Below are 20325 nucleotides of genomic sequence, written 5' to 3' on the forward strand. Positions count from 1 at the left end.
AGATAGATAGATAGATAGATAGATAGATAGATAGATAGATAGATAGATAGATAGATAGATAGATAGATAGATAGATAGATAGATAGATAGATAGATAGATAGATAGATAGATATGAGAGATAGATAGATAGATAGATAGATAGATAGATAGATAGATAGATAGATAGATAGATAGATAGATAGATAGATAGATAGATGATAGATAGATAGATAGATAGATAGATAGATAGATAGATAGATAGATAGATAGATAGATGATAGTGTTCTATGTGGATACACTGCAGGTACACTGGTACAAGCAGCTGACATATGCTACAAGTGTGGTATTAGGGGCACACATGGCACAACACACATCACTCTGGACTGTGTGCACACTTGGCAGAACAGCTGTTCATCATTGCGGTACTGAGGCGTCTCTTCCCTAATTCCAGGCCGTAGTACTGACAAGAGGGAGGGGTAATAAGGAGGGAGAAGGAGGAGACGTGCACTTACAATGAGAGGATGAGAGGGGGAGGTTTAGTGTGTGGCTGCCTCCTCCTCCACCTCACACACAGCATTAGACCTGCCATCTCTGCGTGCTCCTCATTATCACCCCCTGCTATCTCCTGATGCCAGGCGGCACTGCACCCCACACACGTGTGTCACCCAGTCACTCCTCCCTCACATGTCCCCATGCTGGCATTACACACCACACCACAACTAGATTGTAGCGATCTCCTCGGATGTGCAGTCTCCTGAGACAACTTTCTGCTACTTGCTGGGGAGGCTGATGCTGCGGACTGAGTGAGGGGATCACTGGGAGCTAGCTGTGACCTGACTGCCACCCGGACCCGAGCCACAGTCCGGACTGCTGGAAAATGCACTTGCTGGAAGTAGCGCTACTTTTTCTATACACAGTGTTGATTCAGGGGGACATAGCTTATGAGTCAGGACAAGGGTATTACGACGATCCGGAATTTGGTGACTTCAAGGTAAGACATGGCATGGGGTGTGAGTGTGGCACTGCTGTGTCTATGAGGTATGAATGCTCGGTGCCAACCCTGCCAATGCCCAGCTGACATCAAAGTGGAGCTTACTGAGCCCGCACTAGATGCAGCTGGTGCAAACAAGAAGAGTTCAGTTCTTATTTTGTAAACCAAGTAAGTTTCAATGCAGAACATTAGTTTGTGTGCCCCCCCCCCCCCCCTAAAGTGGAAGACATTGGAAAATAAATGAAGTTAGCAAAATATGTTGCAGAGTTTTGGCCTCTCACGACATGTTTCTTTATTTGTTTACGTTTATTCTTATTAGTTCCTTTATGTTGTTACTTTGTTATTTGATGTTACTTCAATATCAGCAACATATTCCGCAGCGCTGTACACAGATTGTAATCACTCTCAGGTAGGAAGAATATTTTTTAGCAGAAAGTCTCAACAATATCAGGCAAAGGCAAGTAAGAAAATATTGATCAATTCGACCATAGAACCAAATTGTCCCGGGGTGGGGGGGGGGGGGGTCTGAGGTTTATCACAGACCATCAGGGACAAGGACACTCTTAGTGGTGTATGTTTAGTCTTACTTGGCTGGGCTTTATCTGGTGGGCTGTCATTATTGGTGGTAGGATTGATTCAGCAAGTTGGTAATAACTCAGGCAGATTGACTGGAAAGAGAATTTTTAAAGATGTGCCTGTCTCTAGCTATAGTATGTGAATGACTGCAAACAGAAGGTCTAAAAAAAATACATAAATGCTATTTTAGTCATTTGTTACATGAAGAACTCTCACCGCCTGTATGATGTCACCGCAGTCAGGAGAGTTGGAGCAACACAATAAAAATGCCAACGTTTTCTGGTGCCAGTCACTTGCACGGCTCACTGTAGTAGGGATTACCCTTCCTTTGCACAGCATGTGCTCTTAGGATGTAATGGGCCATGACCGCACAAGTCAAGAGTCACCTGGGAATTAAAGGGATTCTCCATTTTTATTATTTGATTGTTTATTAACACTGAGATGTAATCCATTACCAATGTCATGAACATGTTTGCATGACTTTCCTCTTTGACTTTCCTCGTACACTCCAAAAACGTGGGATGGGAACCCTGGATTTTAAGGTTTCACTGGGGACAGGGACTGATGTGAGTGATGACAATTTCTGTACAGCTATGCGGACAGCATTGCTGAATCCAAAGGCCACTGAGTCAGGGCATCAGTGGGGGTCCTAGCTCATGGAACCTCAACTATATCATTTTCTGACATTCCTAGTAGTGGGCCAGCCGCGTGCCTTCATACACACTGCACACTATGCATCCATTTGTCCACACAGCAGCACACAGGTTAACAGGCATTTTATGACATGCTAAGAATTCCTGGCCATATAGCAGCACGTGTTTTCACTCACTTCAGCCTTTCAGACACAATTTGTTTCTATAATCTGAAAAGCTTTTATGTTTTTGTGATCTGCTCCGTAAATGGAGCACGACTGGTCGCCCCAATCTAGGACGTGCCTTGGTGGGTATTTGCTTCTTGTGTGGTTGGGGTACATTGTATTGTGGTGATATAGTTCCCAGACCAGCGGGTGCAATGTTATTATTACCTAATTACACTTATGTAAACAGAGACATCAGGAGATAATGTTATTTACTCTACTGACCAGTAGCTACAAAGTTATACATTTAGATTCTGAACTCATCCTCATCCTGTTTAGTTTCTTTTTATTTCTGCTAGTTTTGCAGTTACTTTTTTCTTTCTAATGTTAACATAGTCTATGTAAAGTGTGAATTCACACTGTTGTGCATTTTTGCAGGCATGTGTTGTTGTTTTTTGGAACTCACCGAAGTATTGACTTGTGTTGTGTGTTGGCCTGTGCCACATGTTAGTTGGCATGTTATGAAAAAATGTTAAAAATATTACAGAACAGATTCTTCATACATCAGTGCTTCTTGTTACGGTTAACAGGTTGTTTTTTTATTTTTTTTTGTGATAGTGAGTAGTATTAAGTATTGTGATGTTAGCACGTGTGAGAAGTTCAATTGGAATTTGGGGATATAAAACATTGTATGTAACAATACTAGCATTTATCCATGGCACGTGGGGAAACCTAGTTTTCAAAACAGTGGATTTAATGAGTTAATAGTGAATCACAATGCGAAGAATAGTCTTTCACCTTCTGTTTACAAACAGATTACTACATTCTCCCATTCCAAACGCTGCATGCCATGAGGAACTAGCCAGCAGCGAATAGTAAAGTGACAGTTTGTATGGGCGGCCTGTGGACCTGTCAGACTGCACCACTTGCCTGTATCCATACACTTTGCTAGGATTCAAGAACGGAGTTATTTAAGCTGTGGAATGTTGGGGAGACTGGGATTACGATGCCTATGATACAGTACCTCAAAACCAGAAGATTAATCCAAGTCTTCTCACCCCTGCTCACATTTTTAGTAATACTTACAATCCTGTTCCAAAAAAAGCAATTTGACATTTTGCAACTTTTTTTTGGGACTCTTGGCAGATCCCTGCATCCCTAATCTCACACTGTGTGCTTGTTTGGCATTTTTAAGGTTTCATATGATTATCGGCTCAAATAAATTATTTGCATTCAAAAACAAAACTACTTTAAGATTTTTAGAAAAATGTAAGTTCCATTCTCAAGTCGCTCTCACAGTCTTATACTGCTGACACTTCATCTTCACTGCACAGACATGAAATATATTCCAGTCCCCTATCTGTATTCGTTAACTTAACTCGGATGACTTCACTCAACTGGGAGTGCCAATTGGGTTCCAGTTCTGAACTGTCTCCTTTTTTATTCCTTGGAGTATAACGCCAATTAAGCCATTGAACAAGTCGTCCAACAGCAGTAAAATAGTTGGCCGGAAAGAAATGACGAATATGATACAGGAATAGTTGCAGACAAAAGTCAGATATGTGTCATGATGCAGCGTATGCTCTTTACTGTTGTTACTGAGCAATGCTGATATGTAACTAAAGATCAGGATCAACTTGTAACTTCCAGTTTTAGTAGCTCTATTTCTATATTCTTTCTGTGACATGTCACATCTGATGTTATATAATATACTTGTATATTAGTTAATGAGCAGGTCCATTAATGTGCGGTGATGATGGAGTAGGATTTTTGACTGTCGATATGATACTGTATACAGTATATTCTTCATGTATTTGTATAATGCTCCCTGTGTCCCTGGCAATAAGGGTCAATTCCACACACCTTGCAAGGTGCATGAACATGCTTGGTTATTAAAGGGGAATCCTGGCTTAAAACACTTACTACCTGCTTGAATGGTCAGGGTTTAACCGTTGTGACCCCCACCGATCACGAGAACAGGGGACCCCAGTCCCCTCCAGGTGCAGGACTGCAGCAAGGAGGAATATGAATGAAATGGCGGTTGAGGATGCACGCCGATACTCCATTCAAAGGCTATGGGACTGACGGAAACGGCTGAGCCAATGATGATATGATTGTATGTGTATTGTGTAGTAACTTCTGTCTACTGTTTTCTTTTATTCTAAGTCTTCTCCATGGAAAGTTCAGAATTTTTATGAACCTATCCACCTTTTTACTATATTGAGCTATATAAAAATTGAATGGCCCATTGATTTTTACAGAGATAAAGACCTATGCAGACTGTTTTCTGAAATTGTGGGCACGTCCTTTTAATAACACAAAAGAGCATGACCGACACTGACTGAAGACCGATGACTGTGAAAAGTCAATCTGATGTTTTGCATTCTTTTAGTCATTGTTGGGTGCAGTCGGCATTATAGCCGAGCGAATCTCCTGAAATTAGTTTTGGGTCTTATACGGTTGAGCCGGTTGATCGGTTTGGTCCTGGCCGCGAATTGAAAGTGCCCTGATTGCCCTGACATCAGAGAGTAATTTCTGACTCTCTGATGTATCCATGTTAAATCCAACCCCTTTCAAGCTCTTTAACGCTAAGTCAGCATTAGTAATGTCAAAACGACAGCAACATATATGGGTAAAGGGAGGGATAACCACAGTGCATTTTGGGAAGGCTGCCTACAACGCATTATGGGGAAGCCCGGCCACAGTCATGTGATGCTTTTTCTCATCTGTAAAATGGCGGCCGCCGCTCGCTGGCGCCTGCCATTTTGCCATGATTCATGTGCCACAAACCTCAAAAGTTTCAAAATTCAATGAATCCAAAATTATTGTGAAATTCAGACCGAATTTGATTTGGTAGATTCGATTCACTTATCTCTAGTCGGCATACTGTACATCATTGGAAAATCATTCATAACAAGCAACAGGCTAGATGTAGTGGGAATATGCCCATTCATAGCAACTATTAACGGTAAGTCGTTTATCATATGGCAGACTAAGATTACAAGTGCATGGCCAGCTTTACTTTTGAAGCCATTTAGGCCACTCCAAAACCAGTTGGATTTTTGTAATAGCAAGGCAAAAGAACACCCATTGACACAAGAAAAACCAAAAAACATTACACTTAGACACTGGCAGCAAATTTGTGAGCACATTGGATATCTGGTTATTGGCATTCATCCAGCCCTTGCTGTTATTCCTCTTCCTAATTTCCCTTTAAGGCTATGTTCACACGGGGTCTTTTGCCGAGTTTTTTGACGCGGAAACCGCGTCGCAAAACTCGGCAGAAACGGCCCGAGAACGCCTCCCATTGATTTCAATGGGAGGCGTCTGCGTCTTTTTCCCGCGAGCAGTAAAACTGCCTCGCGGGGAAAAGAAGCGACATGCCCTATCTTCGGGCGCTTCCGCCTCCGACCTCCCATTGACTTCAATGGGAGGCAGGAGAAAGCGTGTTTTCTGCCCGCGGCGCTCAATGGCCGCGGGCGAAAAACGGCGCGATAATTGCTATTCACACGGAGTATTTTGGGGGAGGAATATCTGCCTCAAAATTCCGTTTGGAGCTTTGAGGCAGATATTCCTCCCCCAAAATACTCCGTGTGAACATAGCTTCCAAGCATACTTTTCTTTTCCAATGAACTGTGTCTTCTATATGTCCAAGCAAGATAGCTTTAATCTAGTCATCTTGGATTCATGTATTTTTTGTGAACGATTTATTTGTTCGTTTTCCTTGCAGTTCATGGTATTATCAAAAGTCTTTGCCACCACAAAATCTTTCACATCTATAAATGAACACAGGTGATACCATTACCAAAACATGTTCTTATATTAAAAGAACACTCTGGGCAAAATTTATACCCTGTGTTATGCCTAATGCAGGGCCTGAGGGGGCGTTGCATGATGCAGGGATTCAACAAACACCAAAGCGAGAATTCCAGTGTCATGTGCCAATTCCTCAAGACCTGTAAGGGTATGTTCACACGGCAGCGTCCAATACGGCTGAAATTACGGAGCTGTTTTCAGGAGAAAACAGCTCCGGAATTTCAGACGTAAATTGCACGTACTCACGTTTTACGGACGTAATTGGAGCTATTTTTCAATGGTGCCAATGAAAAACTGCTCCATTTACGTGTCAAGAAGTGACATGCACTTCTTTGACGCGGGCGTCTTTTAAGCGCCGTCTTTTGACAGCGGCGCGTAAAAAAAATGACCGTCGGCACAGAACATCGTAAAACCCATTCAAATAAATGGGCAGATGTTTGCCAACGCTTTGGAGACGTATTTCCGGACGTAATTTGAGGCTAAAACGCCCGAATTACGTCCGTAAATAGGGTTTGTGAACCCAGCCTTATAGGTATAACACAGTGTATCAGTTTTTCCTGGAGTGTTCCTTTAATTGCATGTTTGTATTTGAGGGGACTCCATTGTGACCAGCCAAGATCAATTTAGCTTTACTAGTAACATGCATTAAACCTAAAGAAGCCTTGATACTTTAAATATCCTTTAAATAGGTTGCCCACTTTGGACAATACCTTTTATTAGGGCACTTTTACACGGGCCTATAATCAGGAAAATGAGTGTTCATATGAATGCTTGTTCTCGATCATTGCCCTGTGTAAACAGGGCAATGATCAGCCGATAACTGAGCAAACGTTCATCGGCTGATCCATTAGCCCTACGGAGCAGTGTCCTTTTGGCCATCATCAGGCTGGTATATGTCAGTATACCTTTTTTTTTTTTTGAAGGATGGAATAGCTTGGTAGACTATGCTATACCATTCTGAGGGATACCGCAAGTAAAAAGGTATGCCGCGCAGTATACTTTTTTTTATATAAAAAGCCTAAAGGTAATGGAAGCCACTGTAAGGCATTTGCCACAGGTATACATTAAACTTATACGTTGGGAAGCTCCAGTTGGGTAACTATCTATATATAGGCAGTTATGTCACTGGAGCTTCCTGCAGAGGGCTGCAGGGAGAATGCTGTCCTCAGGAAACGCTCTGCCTAGGACTGTGGTAACTACTGGGGTCAAGGTCCATATGTAGACAGTGACGTCAGGCGATTCCCCAGGGTCATTGTCCTCGGCGCTCTGCGATGGGGTCAGGTTGTTTGGGTGACGTATACCATTGCATGCATATACAGTGAGATACATTGCAGCCTTCCATCAGATGTATGTCAGGATTCCTACTGATGCATACCCCCAAAGGAAGGCAATTAACGCGATGTGAAAGGAGCCTAATGCAAGACAGGACAGGTCATCCGGAGTGATAGACGCTCTTTGTAACCACGCTCTCCAAGAGATGAGGATCCTAAAATTCCCTAATAGGGTTTATGAAAATGGGTTTTATAAACTAGACAACCCCTTTAACCCTTTATCTATGAAGTAAATGTTGTATTTGCACACTTCAATAGATGCTCTAGCCTTCATTGATTCAACGGTATAACAAAATATTTCCTTTTTTTCTAGTACTCTACCATAATTATGCTAATGATATTTACGATGCCACATAGACTTAAATGTTCCTTTTCACATTTTCTTTCGGAAAATACTCTGCAATTGATTTGTCTGGAAATACAATTCAAGGAGATTTCACCTATGCCTGCTTTAACTTTGGAGGACTTTGAAGTAATACAGTACTTTCTTACATCATAATCATCACGTACCACGTAAGGAAAACAGACAATCCTTTCCTGGTGGCTGTTTCTAATCAGATCGGAATGATCAGTGTGTGTGTGTGTAGAACCCCATGAGGATTGGATAGTAAAACAGCTCTGAAGTCTAAACCTGGGCCTTTGTCTTCTTAGGGTATGTTCACACGGCTTATTTTCAGCCGTTTTTCTGGCCGTAAATTCCCCCGAAAAATGGCTGAAAATACGGGGTCTGAATGCCTCCAAACATCTGCCCATTGATTTCAAAGGGGGAAAAAACGCGTTTTGTTCCCACTGGCGTATTTTTACGCAACCGTTTTAAAAAAACAAAACATAATAAGCAGTTTTTCATTGTGTCCATAGAAAAACAGCTCCAAAACGGGCGTAAAAAAAACGTATCAAAAAATGCTTGATGCATAAAAAACGACTGAAAATCAGGAGCTGTTTTCCCTTGAAAACAGCTCCATATTTTACGTCCGTTTTTCGTTTGCCATGTGAACATACCCTTAGTGTACGGCTCTTGGGTTTTTCGTGCCTACATTGCCTTTTTAAAGCTCTGAGTATTATAGATTTGTAAGAACTATTAAGGAGGAAGGATATTTTTCAGTGTCAGATATCTTCCAGCTCAGCACAGTGCATAGCAGCTAAAAGTGAGATTTAGTATTATACATAAATATAATTGACTCACTTTATTAAGAAAAAACATTACATTAAAGGAGTTTCCCCCTTTGAGCAATCTCTACTTGTTAGAAAGGCCCCTTTCCTATAAGCTGATCATAAAGTGACCCCTGCTGGAAACCACAGGCCGTAAGTGTTCTATTTCTCTGCAGCGCCACCCCAGGAGAAATTAAGCATTACACAGTGCCCATTCAAATGAATAGGTGCTCTTTGTAACCATCTTTACTCCAAGAGATGAGGATTCTGAACAGGGGACCTACCTCTATTAATGCAGAAATACTTAATTGGGTATATAGAAATGGTTTTTCGAAATTGGACAATGCCTTTAACCACTTAAGTTGGGCTTTATGCTGATAGCTAGCTTAATATAATGTGCCTACGTAATATATTAGCACACTACTGTACACAGTGTGGCAGTGCTGGAAGAGTTAATTCCTACATTTGAGAGGAAACATGGCTCTGTTACGTAAGATGAGAATAAAAAGTGTAATTACATTACCATAACATTGCCGCAATTTCTTGGAAAGTAAGTCATGACTGTGTAAGAGATCATCTTATTCATCATGTAACGGTAGTGCTGCAAGGAATTGACCACATAAACAATTTACACTTTAAATATTACCAATTTGTAAATGGGGTATATATACATTTGCATAATAGCGCAAATAACTATACAATTAATTACATTTATGGTCTAGAAATAAAATTAACAACCAAGGAGTGGACAGTGGACAGTCATCTTGGACTTTTTCATCAGACACATTTGTCCTTCACTCCCCATCCCAAGGGAAATGGTGCCACAGGTGTCTGGCAAATACTCAGCTTACCCCTATCTCCATCATAGGTATTTGATAAACAAGTTAAAGGGGTTGTCCATTTTGGATAATCCCTACTTGTTAAAAAGGGACCCTTGACGTTAAACTGATTAGAAAGTGTCCCCGTGCTGGGACCCCGAGCGATCAGCTGTAATATATGAGTGGCAGTAGCAGTAAGTGCATAATTTCACTCCAGCGCCACCACAGGGGAAATTAAGCATTACACAGTGCCCATTCTTGTCAATGGATTGTCTGTGTAAAGCAGGATAAGGCAGGTCCTCCAGAGCGAGAGACGCTCTATGTAACAGCTCTTTACTCTAAAGAAGAGATGAGGCTCGTGAACAGAGGGCCTCCCTATTATAAATCAGAATTACCTTATATGGAATGGGTGTTCTAATCTAGACATCCCCTTTAAAAACTCGTTTAGAGATTGGGGGGCAGAATAAAAATGATAGCAGGCACCTTCAATCATCAATATTCAGCTACTTATTTAAATTTTTGCACTAATGATGGGAATATGATCATCAGACAAATGAGATGAACCACATACTTGAAGCAGCAGTGCCATCTACTGGATAACATACCTGTCTGGGGAAGTGTGCCTTTATCTCTACATTTCTAATGTTGTGTAATCTTCTTGAAATTCTAATATACAGCATGTGGTCTGTACAGACATCAACTTCTCTTGCAGTAAATCTAAGAATATTTACTAAATTATGACTTTTATGTCATAATTAGAAAGTATTATAGAAAAAGTATTCTAGAAATATATTTGAACATCGCTTTCCTTTTTAACATGGAAGAAACCACAATATATATACAATTAAAGGGAACCTATTAACAGTTTTGAGTCCTCAAAACTGCTGACGGCGCTATATACAGGGTGGGGAATGCAGCGTATCATACTTGTGTTGTCGGCCTTGCAAGTTGCATGAACGAGAAATCTCCATTTTGATGTACCCGTCGCCGAGGTCATAAGTTCCATGTAGGGGGCCTCTTAATGTTATGTTCAGTGCTCCAAGCTCTATGCACTAAACGCTGCCAGACCCTGCCTTCTACTGAGTAATGTTTCTTTTGTCCAATCAGAAGACTTTCAGAGCTGTGACTCAGAGTAGAGAGTGCCACTTGCGACCGCGGCACCATAGACATCAAAACAGAGATTTCTTGGTCATGCAACTTGCATAATCGACAACATAGGTTATGCTCCACTCCCCACCCTATGGAAGCATTTAGGAACCACAACAGCTTATCCACAAAATGATAGACCACGTAAAGTTGCATAATGCTAAGGCGCATTGTGCATAAAAGTCGTCAACACTCTGCTGACTCAGTTCCAAACCTCTTCTGGCATTAACATCTGCACAAAAACTGTGCGCCGGCAACTTCATGGCATGGGTTTCTATGGCCGAGTAGCTGCATGCAAGCCTTACATTGTATAGTGGAAGCTGTTTTAGCTGCAAAGAGGAGGACCAATTCCTTATTAATGGCTATGCATTTAGAAAGGTTTGTCATTAAAGCTCCTGTAGGTGTAATGTGAAGGTGTCTCAATACTTTTGTCCATGTAGTGTACAGTATATGATAACTATGGGACACCGCCCTCTATGCAAAAAAAACAAAACACCTTCTCACAGGTACCCTCTAAACTGTTAATGGAGTCCACTAGTGTCAATATGCTAGTACTGCTGGATGCCAATGGAATGTACAATATACACATGTCAGGGAGAAAGATTTAAAAATGTGCTTGCTTGTCCTGTACCTAGAGTATCGTAGGAAATAGTGAATATAACAGATCACCAGGTGAGATCCAAGCAGGCAGTAGGACATAGTGAATATAACAGATACATCACCAGGTGAGATCCAAGCAGGCAGTAGGTCATAGTGAATATAACAGATATATCATCAGGTGAGATCCAAGCAGGCAGTAGGTCATTGTGAATATAACAGATATATCACCAGGTGAGATCCAAGCAGGCAGTAGGACATATGAATATCACCAGGTGAGATCCAAGCAGGCAATAGGTCATAGTGAATATAACAGATATACCACCAGGTGAGATCCAAGCAGGCAATAGGTCATAGTGAATATAACAGATATATCACCAGGTGAGATCCAAGCAGGCAGTAGGACATAGTGAATATAACAGATATATCACCAGGTGAGATCCAAGCAGGCAGTAGGACATAGTGAATATAACAGATATATCACCAGGTGAGATCCAAGCAGGCAGTAGGTCATATGAATATAACAGATATATCACCAGGTGAGATCCAAGCAGGCAGTAGGTCATATGAATATAACAGATATATCACCAGGTGAGATCCAAGCAGGCAGTAGGTCATATGAATATAACAGATATATCACCAGGTGAGATCCAAGCAGGCAGTAGGTCATATGAATATAACAGATATATCACCAGGTGAGATCCAAGCAGGCAGTAGGACATAGTGAATATAACAGATATATCACCAGGTGAGATCCAAGCAGGCAGTAGGTCATAGTGAATATAACAGATATATCACCAGGTGAGATCCAAGCAGGCAGTAGGTCATAGTGAATATAACAGATCCAAGCAGGCAGTAGGACATAGTGAATATAACAGATATATCACCAGGTGAGATCCAAGCAGGCAGTAGGACATAGTGAATATAACAGATATACCACCAGGTGTGATCCAAGCAGGCAGTAGGACATAGTGAATATAACAGATACATCACCAGGTGAGATCCAAGCAGGCAGTAGGGACATAGTGAATATAACAGATATATCACCAGGTGAGATCTAAGCATGCAGTAGATCATAGTGAATATAACAGATACATCACCAGGTGAGATCCAAGCAGGCAGTAGATCATAGTGAATATAACAGATACATCACCAGGTGAGATCCAAGCAGGCAGTAGGACATAGTGAATATAACAGATCTATCACCAGGTGAGATCCAAGCAGGCAGTAGGACATAGTGAATATAACAGATATATCACCAGGTGAGATCCAAGCAGGCAGTAGGACATAGTGAATATAACAGATATACCACCAGGTGAGATCCAAGCAGGCAGTAGGTCATAGTGAATATAACAGATATATCACTGGGTGAGATCCAAGCAGGCAGTAGGAACATAGTGAATATAACAGATATATCACCAGGTGAGATCTAAGCATGCAGTAGATCATAGTGAATATAACAAATACATCACCAGGTGAGATCCAAGCAGGCAGTAGATCATAGTGAATATAACAGATACATCACCAGGTGAGATCCAAGCAGGCAGTAGATCATAGTGAATATAACAGATACATCACCAGGTAAGATCCAAGCAGGCAGTAGGTCATAGTGAATATAACAGATCTATCACCAGGTGAGATCCAAGCAGGCAGTAGGACATAGTGAATATAACAGATATATCACCAGGTGAGATCCAAGCAGGCAGTAGGACATAGTGAATATAACAGATATATCACCAGGTGAGATCCAAGCAGGCAGTAGGACATAGTGAATATAACAGATATATCACCAGGTGAGATCCAAGCAGGCAGTAGGGACATAGTGAATATAACAGATATACCACCAGGTGAAATCAAAGCAGGCAATAGGTCATAGTGAATATAACCGATATATCACCAGGTGAGATCCAAGCAGGCAGTAGCTCTGACATAAAGATCATCCACATACGGTACATACAATTTTACTGTTCTGTTTTTGTCTTTTTTTCCTTTTTGGTTTCAATTTAAAATAATAACTAGTGTTCTTTGATTGATACGTTTAGTTCATAATAAAATGTATGAACTAAACGTTTCAATCAAAGAACACTAGTCTGTTGACCAAGCTAGCTAGTTGAGACATCATTTGGAAAATGCAATGGCTGGGTGGCTGAACATCCAGTGGTCTTATTAGCTACAATATTTTGGCAATCCTTGCACTTACTCATTTCAATTGCAAAATGAATACATATACTAAGTATAACTCTCGATAATTTGTACCAATAATCACTTTATCTTTTTTCAATGCCCCCAGGCAACAAGCAAAGTATGACCCCCCCCCCCCCCACCCCCGCTCAGCATTTTTAGACCGTTTTTCTCATGATTTAAAACCTAGCAGTTTAGGGTAGTGTTAGGGTTTATTGTAAAGTCCCTGATGGTCTAAGGCGTTAAAGTTTCCTTTTACATTCCCTGGTGGTCTGGGGTGTGAAGAGGTCAATGATAAGTTCAAGTAGCCCCTGGGGCTACATCCTTTAGGGCCCCCTAGAGAATGGGGGCCATGGGCAATTGCCCAGTTTGTGACCTCTTAAACCGGTCCTGTGTGTTAAATGCTTGGTAAGATTTCAATGACCAACATTAGCATTCAGTTCAGATGTGTTCTACAATGAAGATTGTGAAGACTGGGATAATTTGAATTGACTATTCCAGGCTGCGCTCCTTGTAAATCATAGCACTCTATGCATACATTAATATGTGTTTATATATGTCACACGGCTATTCTATAGCTAATTATTCTCAAATGTAGAATGACTATTTTTAAGATTTCTGTTAAACAATATCCCATGAGATGAAAGTCATTCCAGTAAACCACAGTACTTCGGTCCTAAATGAAATGGGACTTCCTTTATTTTAAGTATTCCATCATTTACTCAGGAAGCACAGGAGTATAAAAAAAAAGAGGAAATTACCTTAGAAAAAAACCATTTGAAATGTATATTATGGTATAGTTCTGCGATCTGCTGAAGTATGTGTCGTCTCTTGTAAGATTCATTTAGAATTACACATGCACATGATCGTATTAGGGATCTGTAGCAATGTGATATAAATCGAAAATATGGCAGCAATATTATCATATGAATGTTGCTCTACCTCTGTGGGACACTCTATTTTCCCATCTGAGCTATTGTATACCTCCCAACCGTGCCGGATCCGGCGGTACAGTCCAGGTTTCTCACCGCTGTCCCGCCGTCCCGGCGGTCTGCAAAATGTCCCGCTGGTCGCTGCATCCAAACAGCTGATCGCTGCTGACTGCAGCAGCGATCAGAAGAAGGCAGGAGTCTTGTGGTGGTGTTCTCACTGCGATCGATGCCGGCACACATGAGTGGACCAGTACAGTCACGTGACCTGTCATCTGACCTCACCGGTCAGGTGACTGGACTGGTTCACTCCCGGGCCGGCATCAACACCAGTGAGAACGCCGCTGTAAGACTCCTGACTTCTGATGGTGAGTGACGTCAAAAGCAGAGCGGAGAGTGGCACCAGTAGGGCCGGCTTCCTCTACCGCTCTGGCGGCAATGTGGCACCTACAGGTGGACTGTGTGTGGAGCTATTTACAGGGGGGCTGTATCTGGCGCTATCTACATGGGGGCTGTGTGTGGCGCTATCTACATGGGGGCTGTGTGGCGCTATCTACAGGGGGGCTGTGTGTGACGCTATCTACAGGGGGGCTGTGTCTGGAGCTATGTACAGGGGGGCTGTATCTGGAGCTATCTACAGGGGGCTGTGTGTGGAGCTATCTACAGGGGGGCTGTGTCTGGAGCTATCTACAGGGGGGCTGTGTCTGGAGCTATCTACAGGGGGGCTGTGTCTGGAGCTATCGACAGGGGGGCTGTGTTTGGAGCTATCTACAGGGGGGCTGTGTCTGGAGCTATGTACAGGGGGGCTGTATCTGGAGCTATCTACAGGGGGCTGTGTGTGGAGCTATCTAAAGAGTGGCTGTATCTGGCGCTATGTACAGGGGTGCTGTGTCTGGCGCTATGTACAGGTGGGCTATATCTGGAGCTATCTACAGGGGGCTGTGTGTGGCGCTATCTACAGGGGGGCTGTGTGTGGAGCGATCTACAAGGGGGCTCTGGTGGATGATTTTTCCATTGACTGGTAGCAGAGTTACAATACTGGGAAAAAAAATCCCCATCATGTAACTCTGCTACCTGTCAATTGAAAAGTCATCCACCACAGGGTCTCCCTCTTGACTTTCATTGTTCTCAGCCTTTTGGTTTGTCCTGCAGCTGCCGCCGTGATGAGCAAATGTTCTACCCAAGTTAGAAAAAGTAACATAAAGACGACATAACCGTATCCATAATACACAGTGTTCCAAATTATTATGCACATTGGATTTAAGTGTCATAAACATTTAATTATTAGTTTTTCAATTAAACTCATGGATGGTATTGTGTTTAGGGCTCTTTGGATCATTGTAATCAATCTTAGACACCTGTGATAATTAGTTTGCCAGGTGTGCCCAATCAAAGGAAAACTACTTAAGAAGGACGTTCCACATTATTAAGCAGGCCACAGGTTTCAAGCAATATGGGAAAGAAAAAGGATCTCTCTGCTGCCGAAAAGCGTGAAATAGTGCAATACATTGGACAAGGTATGAAAACATTGGATATTTCAAGAAAACTTAGGCGTGATCATCGTACTGTGAAAAGATTTGTGACTGATTCAGAGCACAGACGGGTTCGTTCAGATAAAGGCATAATGAGGAAGGTTTCTGCCAGACAAATTAATAGGATTAGGAGAGCAGCTGCTAAAATGCCATTGCAAAGCAGCAAACCGGTATTTGAAGCCGCTGCTGCCTCTGGAGTCCCGCGAACCTCAAGGTGTAGGATCCTCCAGAGGTTTGCAAGAGTTCATAAAGCTATTATTCGGCCACCCCTAAACAATGCTCACAAGCAGAAACGGTTGCAGTGGGCTCAGAAATACATGAAGACTAATTTTCAAACCGTGTTGTTTACTGATGAGTGCCGTGCAACCCTTGATGGTCCAGATGGATGGAGTAGTGGATGGTTGGTGAATGGCCACCATGTCCCAACAAGGCTGCGACGTCAGCAAGGAGGTGGCGGAGTAATGTGTTTTGGTTGGAATCATGGGGAGAGAGCTGGTAGGCCCCTTTAGGGTCCCTGACGGTGTGAAAATGACCTCTGCAAAGTACGTAGAGTTTGTGACTGACCACTTTCTTCCGTGGTACAAAAAGAAGAACCGTGCCTTCCGTAGCAAAATTATCTTCATGCATGACAATGCACCATCTCATGCTGCAAAGAATACCTCTGTGTCATTGGCTGCTATGGGCATAAAAAGGAGAGAAACTCATGGTGTGGCCCCCATGTTCCCCTGACCTCAACCCTATTGAGAACCTTTGGAGCATCCTCAAGAAAAATATCTATGAGGGTGGGAGGCAGTTCACATCAAAACAGAAGCTATGGGAGGCTATTCTGACATCCTGCAAAGATATTCAAGCAGAAACTATCCAAATACTCACAAATTCAATGGATGCAAGAATTGTGAAGGTGATATCAAAGAAGGGGCCCTATGTTAACATGTAACTGGCCTTTTTATTGAAAGAGCTTTTGATTTCTGTAAATATGACCTCCTGATGCTGCAATTTCAACAAATTACCATTTTAGTTCTCTTTACAACCTTTAAAATGTTTTGATCTCTGTTGTGCATAATAATTTGAAACAGTGCATTTTGAGTTTTTTACTTCTAAAAAAAAATCCGTTATCATTAGGAGATTTGTTCAATAAAATTTGCATTATACTCCAATGGTTGATGGCTTGAATATTATACCGACTGTCATTTGCATCGACTATTTAGGAAAATCAGCGAAAAATAACATTTGCATAATAATTTGGAAAGCGGTGTATCTGTGATATCCAGACAGTCTAGAGATACGCAGTGAGAATTTGCGCGTGTTATTTGCAGAAGGATCTGGCCGTGATTTGATGTGTTGATGCGGGATATTAGGTGTGGTTAGGGGCGAGGCTTAAAATGTCCCTCTTTTCCGAATTCAAAAGTTGGGAGGTATGCTATTGTATAAATGTAATGAAAGATGTACATGTAATGTGCTTGACCAAAGTCTCCATCGGGATTTGTGGTTCCCAAATAAGTTACTGTTGTCCCCCACAGATATGGTTGACACAAATCGAGCCCTACATATCTGTCATACGGTATTTGGCCATTACCATGGATAAACAGTAGTGGTGCAGATATTGCTCCTTCTACATTTTTTAACACACATTCAGAGGATATTAGGATCTTTTGCCCTCTGCAACTATACTCTAGTGCCAGTAGAGAGAGCACTGCAGAGGACAGGACTTGATCATTCCTAAACATAAATCCTATGCCTGTCTGGCACTAACTTTATACATGTAGCTGCTCTAGCGACCAGGGTGAGACCTACTGCTGAGCACCTCAGGCACAAAACGTACCCCGTGTCACATTAGGCTCCCACAGGCTGACACTGCCTGTTTCTTTTCCAGGCTAGGAGAACTGGATATGGGAAACGCAACCTCATATAAAATGCATTAAAACTGGTGTGGGTTATGATATAATTGATTACTCCAAAATTCTGAAGTGGCCGAATAGAGTATATATCCACCCATCCATCTCTCCCTTCTCCAACATTCAGGCCCTTAGCCCGTGATTAGCATTATCTTGTTCGTTTTGCTGACTATTTCTAAAGAGCAACCATGAAGGTTTGGACCAAATTCTTTTTCATCTCATGTCTGCTACTTGTTTGAAGATCATATAGTTTACCAGGTGCAACTTTATCCACAGTAATCTTCAGAAAGGGGGTTGTGGGGTCAACTTCTTCTTGACTGGGGCCTAAAAGTTATAGCCACTAGTGCTGCCTCCTCTGCTTAAATTTATGAGCAATAACTTCAACTCGTATTTGGTTGTTTAGCTGAATTCATTGTTATCAACAGCTTAAGTTTTTTTAAAGTTTTTTTATTTTACATTTACATATATTTTTTGTCAATGTACAGCTCTATAGAGAAACTATATATAATAAATTGTCTCCTTTTATGCTCACACACCAAGGACCATTGTACAGTATGTCTTATTTTGGACATCTTATACTTAGTAAACCTTACCCACAAGGAAGTAAAGGTTTTTATGGAAAGAAACGCAAACCCCTATTATACCATTATTTTGCCAGTGAGAGGTTTTAGTGAAAGATTTCCATTGCAGATTCTTAGTTGCAGAGCCAAGTTTCAGTGACTGCAGGAAGATTTATGGAGTAAAAGAGGAAGTGGTCATGTACTGTGAGAAATTTGTTATGGTCTAAAGGAGCAACCAGCCAAATTCGTTGTGTGACAGGACTTGGTAGATTGCCAGAAATCTTGTATTGTAGAGTTCGAGCTAAGGCGGCTTCAGAACAGGTAGAAATACTCAATTCAAGATATCAACATTGCCAACTACTGCGAGTAACAGATAAGCAGAGGACCGTGACGATTTGTGGCATTTATGTAAAAAGGTTGTATGGCGGCAGCAGATAATGACTATTCTATAGTATATCCACTGGTTAGAATGAGAATGTAATATGAAAATATCTTAAAAATATTTCAAAAGATCCTAGTAACTTTTACACAATGTTTGTATTTTTAGAAAAAAAAATACCACTTTTGCTATGCAAGGAATAGAATTATTTGAGCCCCATGGTGTTTGATGAATGTTTCCAGATGTTTGCACCTTCTCTTTATTCTGAATACATATAGTAATACTTGTCCACCATCAGATGTCACTTTTGATTGGTTTGGTAATGGCAAGGAATATAAAATTAATATATAATATAATAAAAATTCTATTTATTGTAGTTACTTATATTAAAATTTTGTATAACAATTGTAAATGTTTCATAATGAATGTGGGTAGATGTCCCTTCTAAGGGTATGTTCACACGATGAGAGGCATTTACGTGTGAAAAGACAGACTGTTAACAGCTGCCTCGTTTCACACGTAAATGCTCCTCCTCGTAATTTACGAGGCGTCTGAGACGCTCTGAGACGCTCGTAAATCTTGAGCTGTGCTTCATTGAGTTCAATGAAGAACAGCTCAAGTTACGTGGCAAAGAAGTGCCCTGCACTTCTTTGCCGAGGCAGTCAATTTACGCGTCGTCGTTTGACAGCTGTCAAACGACGACGCGTAAATTACAGGTCGTCTGCACAGTACGTCGGCAAACCCATTCAAATGAATGGGCAGATGTTTGCCGACGTATTGTAGCCCTATTTTCAGACGTAAAACGAGGCATAATACGCCTCGTTTACGTCTGAAAATAGGTCGTGTGAACCCAGCCTTAGGCTTCGTTCACATCTGTGTTGGAGGCTCCATTAGGGGACTCCGTCGCAAATCCTCCAGGGATTACCAGAAATTACTGGAGACCATATCGCAGCATGCTACGCTATTGTGTCCGGTAAAATCACAGACACCCCGACATACCGCCGTTATTCCCTTGTTCTGCTTTTCTGACAGAGCAGAACAATGTAATGTCAACGCAGGTGGGAACCAAGCCTAAAATATCAGCGTGCCATTGGTTAAAAGACAGTTTAACTTACACCTAAGGTAACAAAAAGTGTCAGATTTGAAGGCTATGTATGTGTTTTAAAAAAAAAATATCTATCGGTGTGTTTGGTGCAACTTTGTAATTACTTTTTATTAAAAATAGTTGTTACTTTTTGAGGTATAGCTGCTTTGTATCCTGTATACAGAGCAGCTGTAACTAGCACTGAAACCTGTATCTGTCAGGTCAGCGGCACTGACGGGTTCAGTGACAGCAGGTCCTGCATCTGTGAAACGCAAGATCGAGCTGTTACCAACCACATCTAAGTTCATAATTAGATGTGATCGAAAACAGGTGGATCCTGCATGTCGGAGGCATGCAGGACCCGCTGACACTGAACCCGTCAGTGCCGCTGATCTGATAGATACAGGTTTCAGCACTAGATACAGCTTCTCTGTATACAGGATGAAAAGCAGCTGTATCTCAAAAAGTTAAAATAATTTTTAATAAATAGTAATTAGAAAGTTGCACCAAACACACTAATACACTGTATTATAAAAGAAAAAAAAAAGTTTTCAAAGGTGTACAA

The 20325-nt window shown here is 41.6% G+C and overlaps 1 protein-coding gene across 1 annotated transcript in view; it reads left to right on the top strand.

The window, feature by feature from the left end:
• Positions 1-559: 559 nt before the first annotated feature.
• VEGFC (vascular endothelial growth factor C) overlaps positions 560-20325 on the top strand; it is a 184251-nt gene continuing 164485 nt past the window's right edge. Inside the window, exon 1 of the mRNA XM_075849652.1 lies at positions 560-971. Coding sequence (XP_075705767.1) covers positions 858-971 — 114 coding nt within the window. The 5' untranslated portion in view covers positions 560-857. The remainder of the gene's footprint in view (positions 972-20325) is intronic.

Source organism: Rhinoderma darwinii, chromosome 1 (assembly GCF_050947455.1).
Source record: "Rhinoderma darwinii isolate aRhiDar2 chromosome 1, aRhiDar2.hap1, whole genome shotgun sequence".
In the NCBI taxonomy this organism is placed as follows: Eukaryota; Metazoa; Chordata; class Amphibia; order Anura; family Rhinodermatidae; genus Rhinoderma; species Rhinoderma darwinii.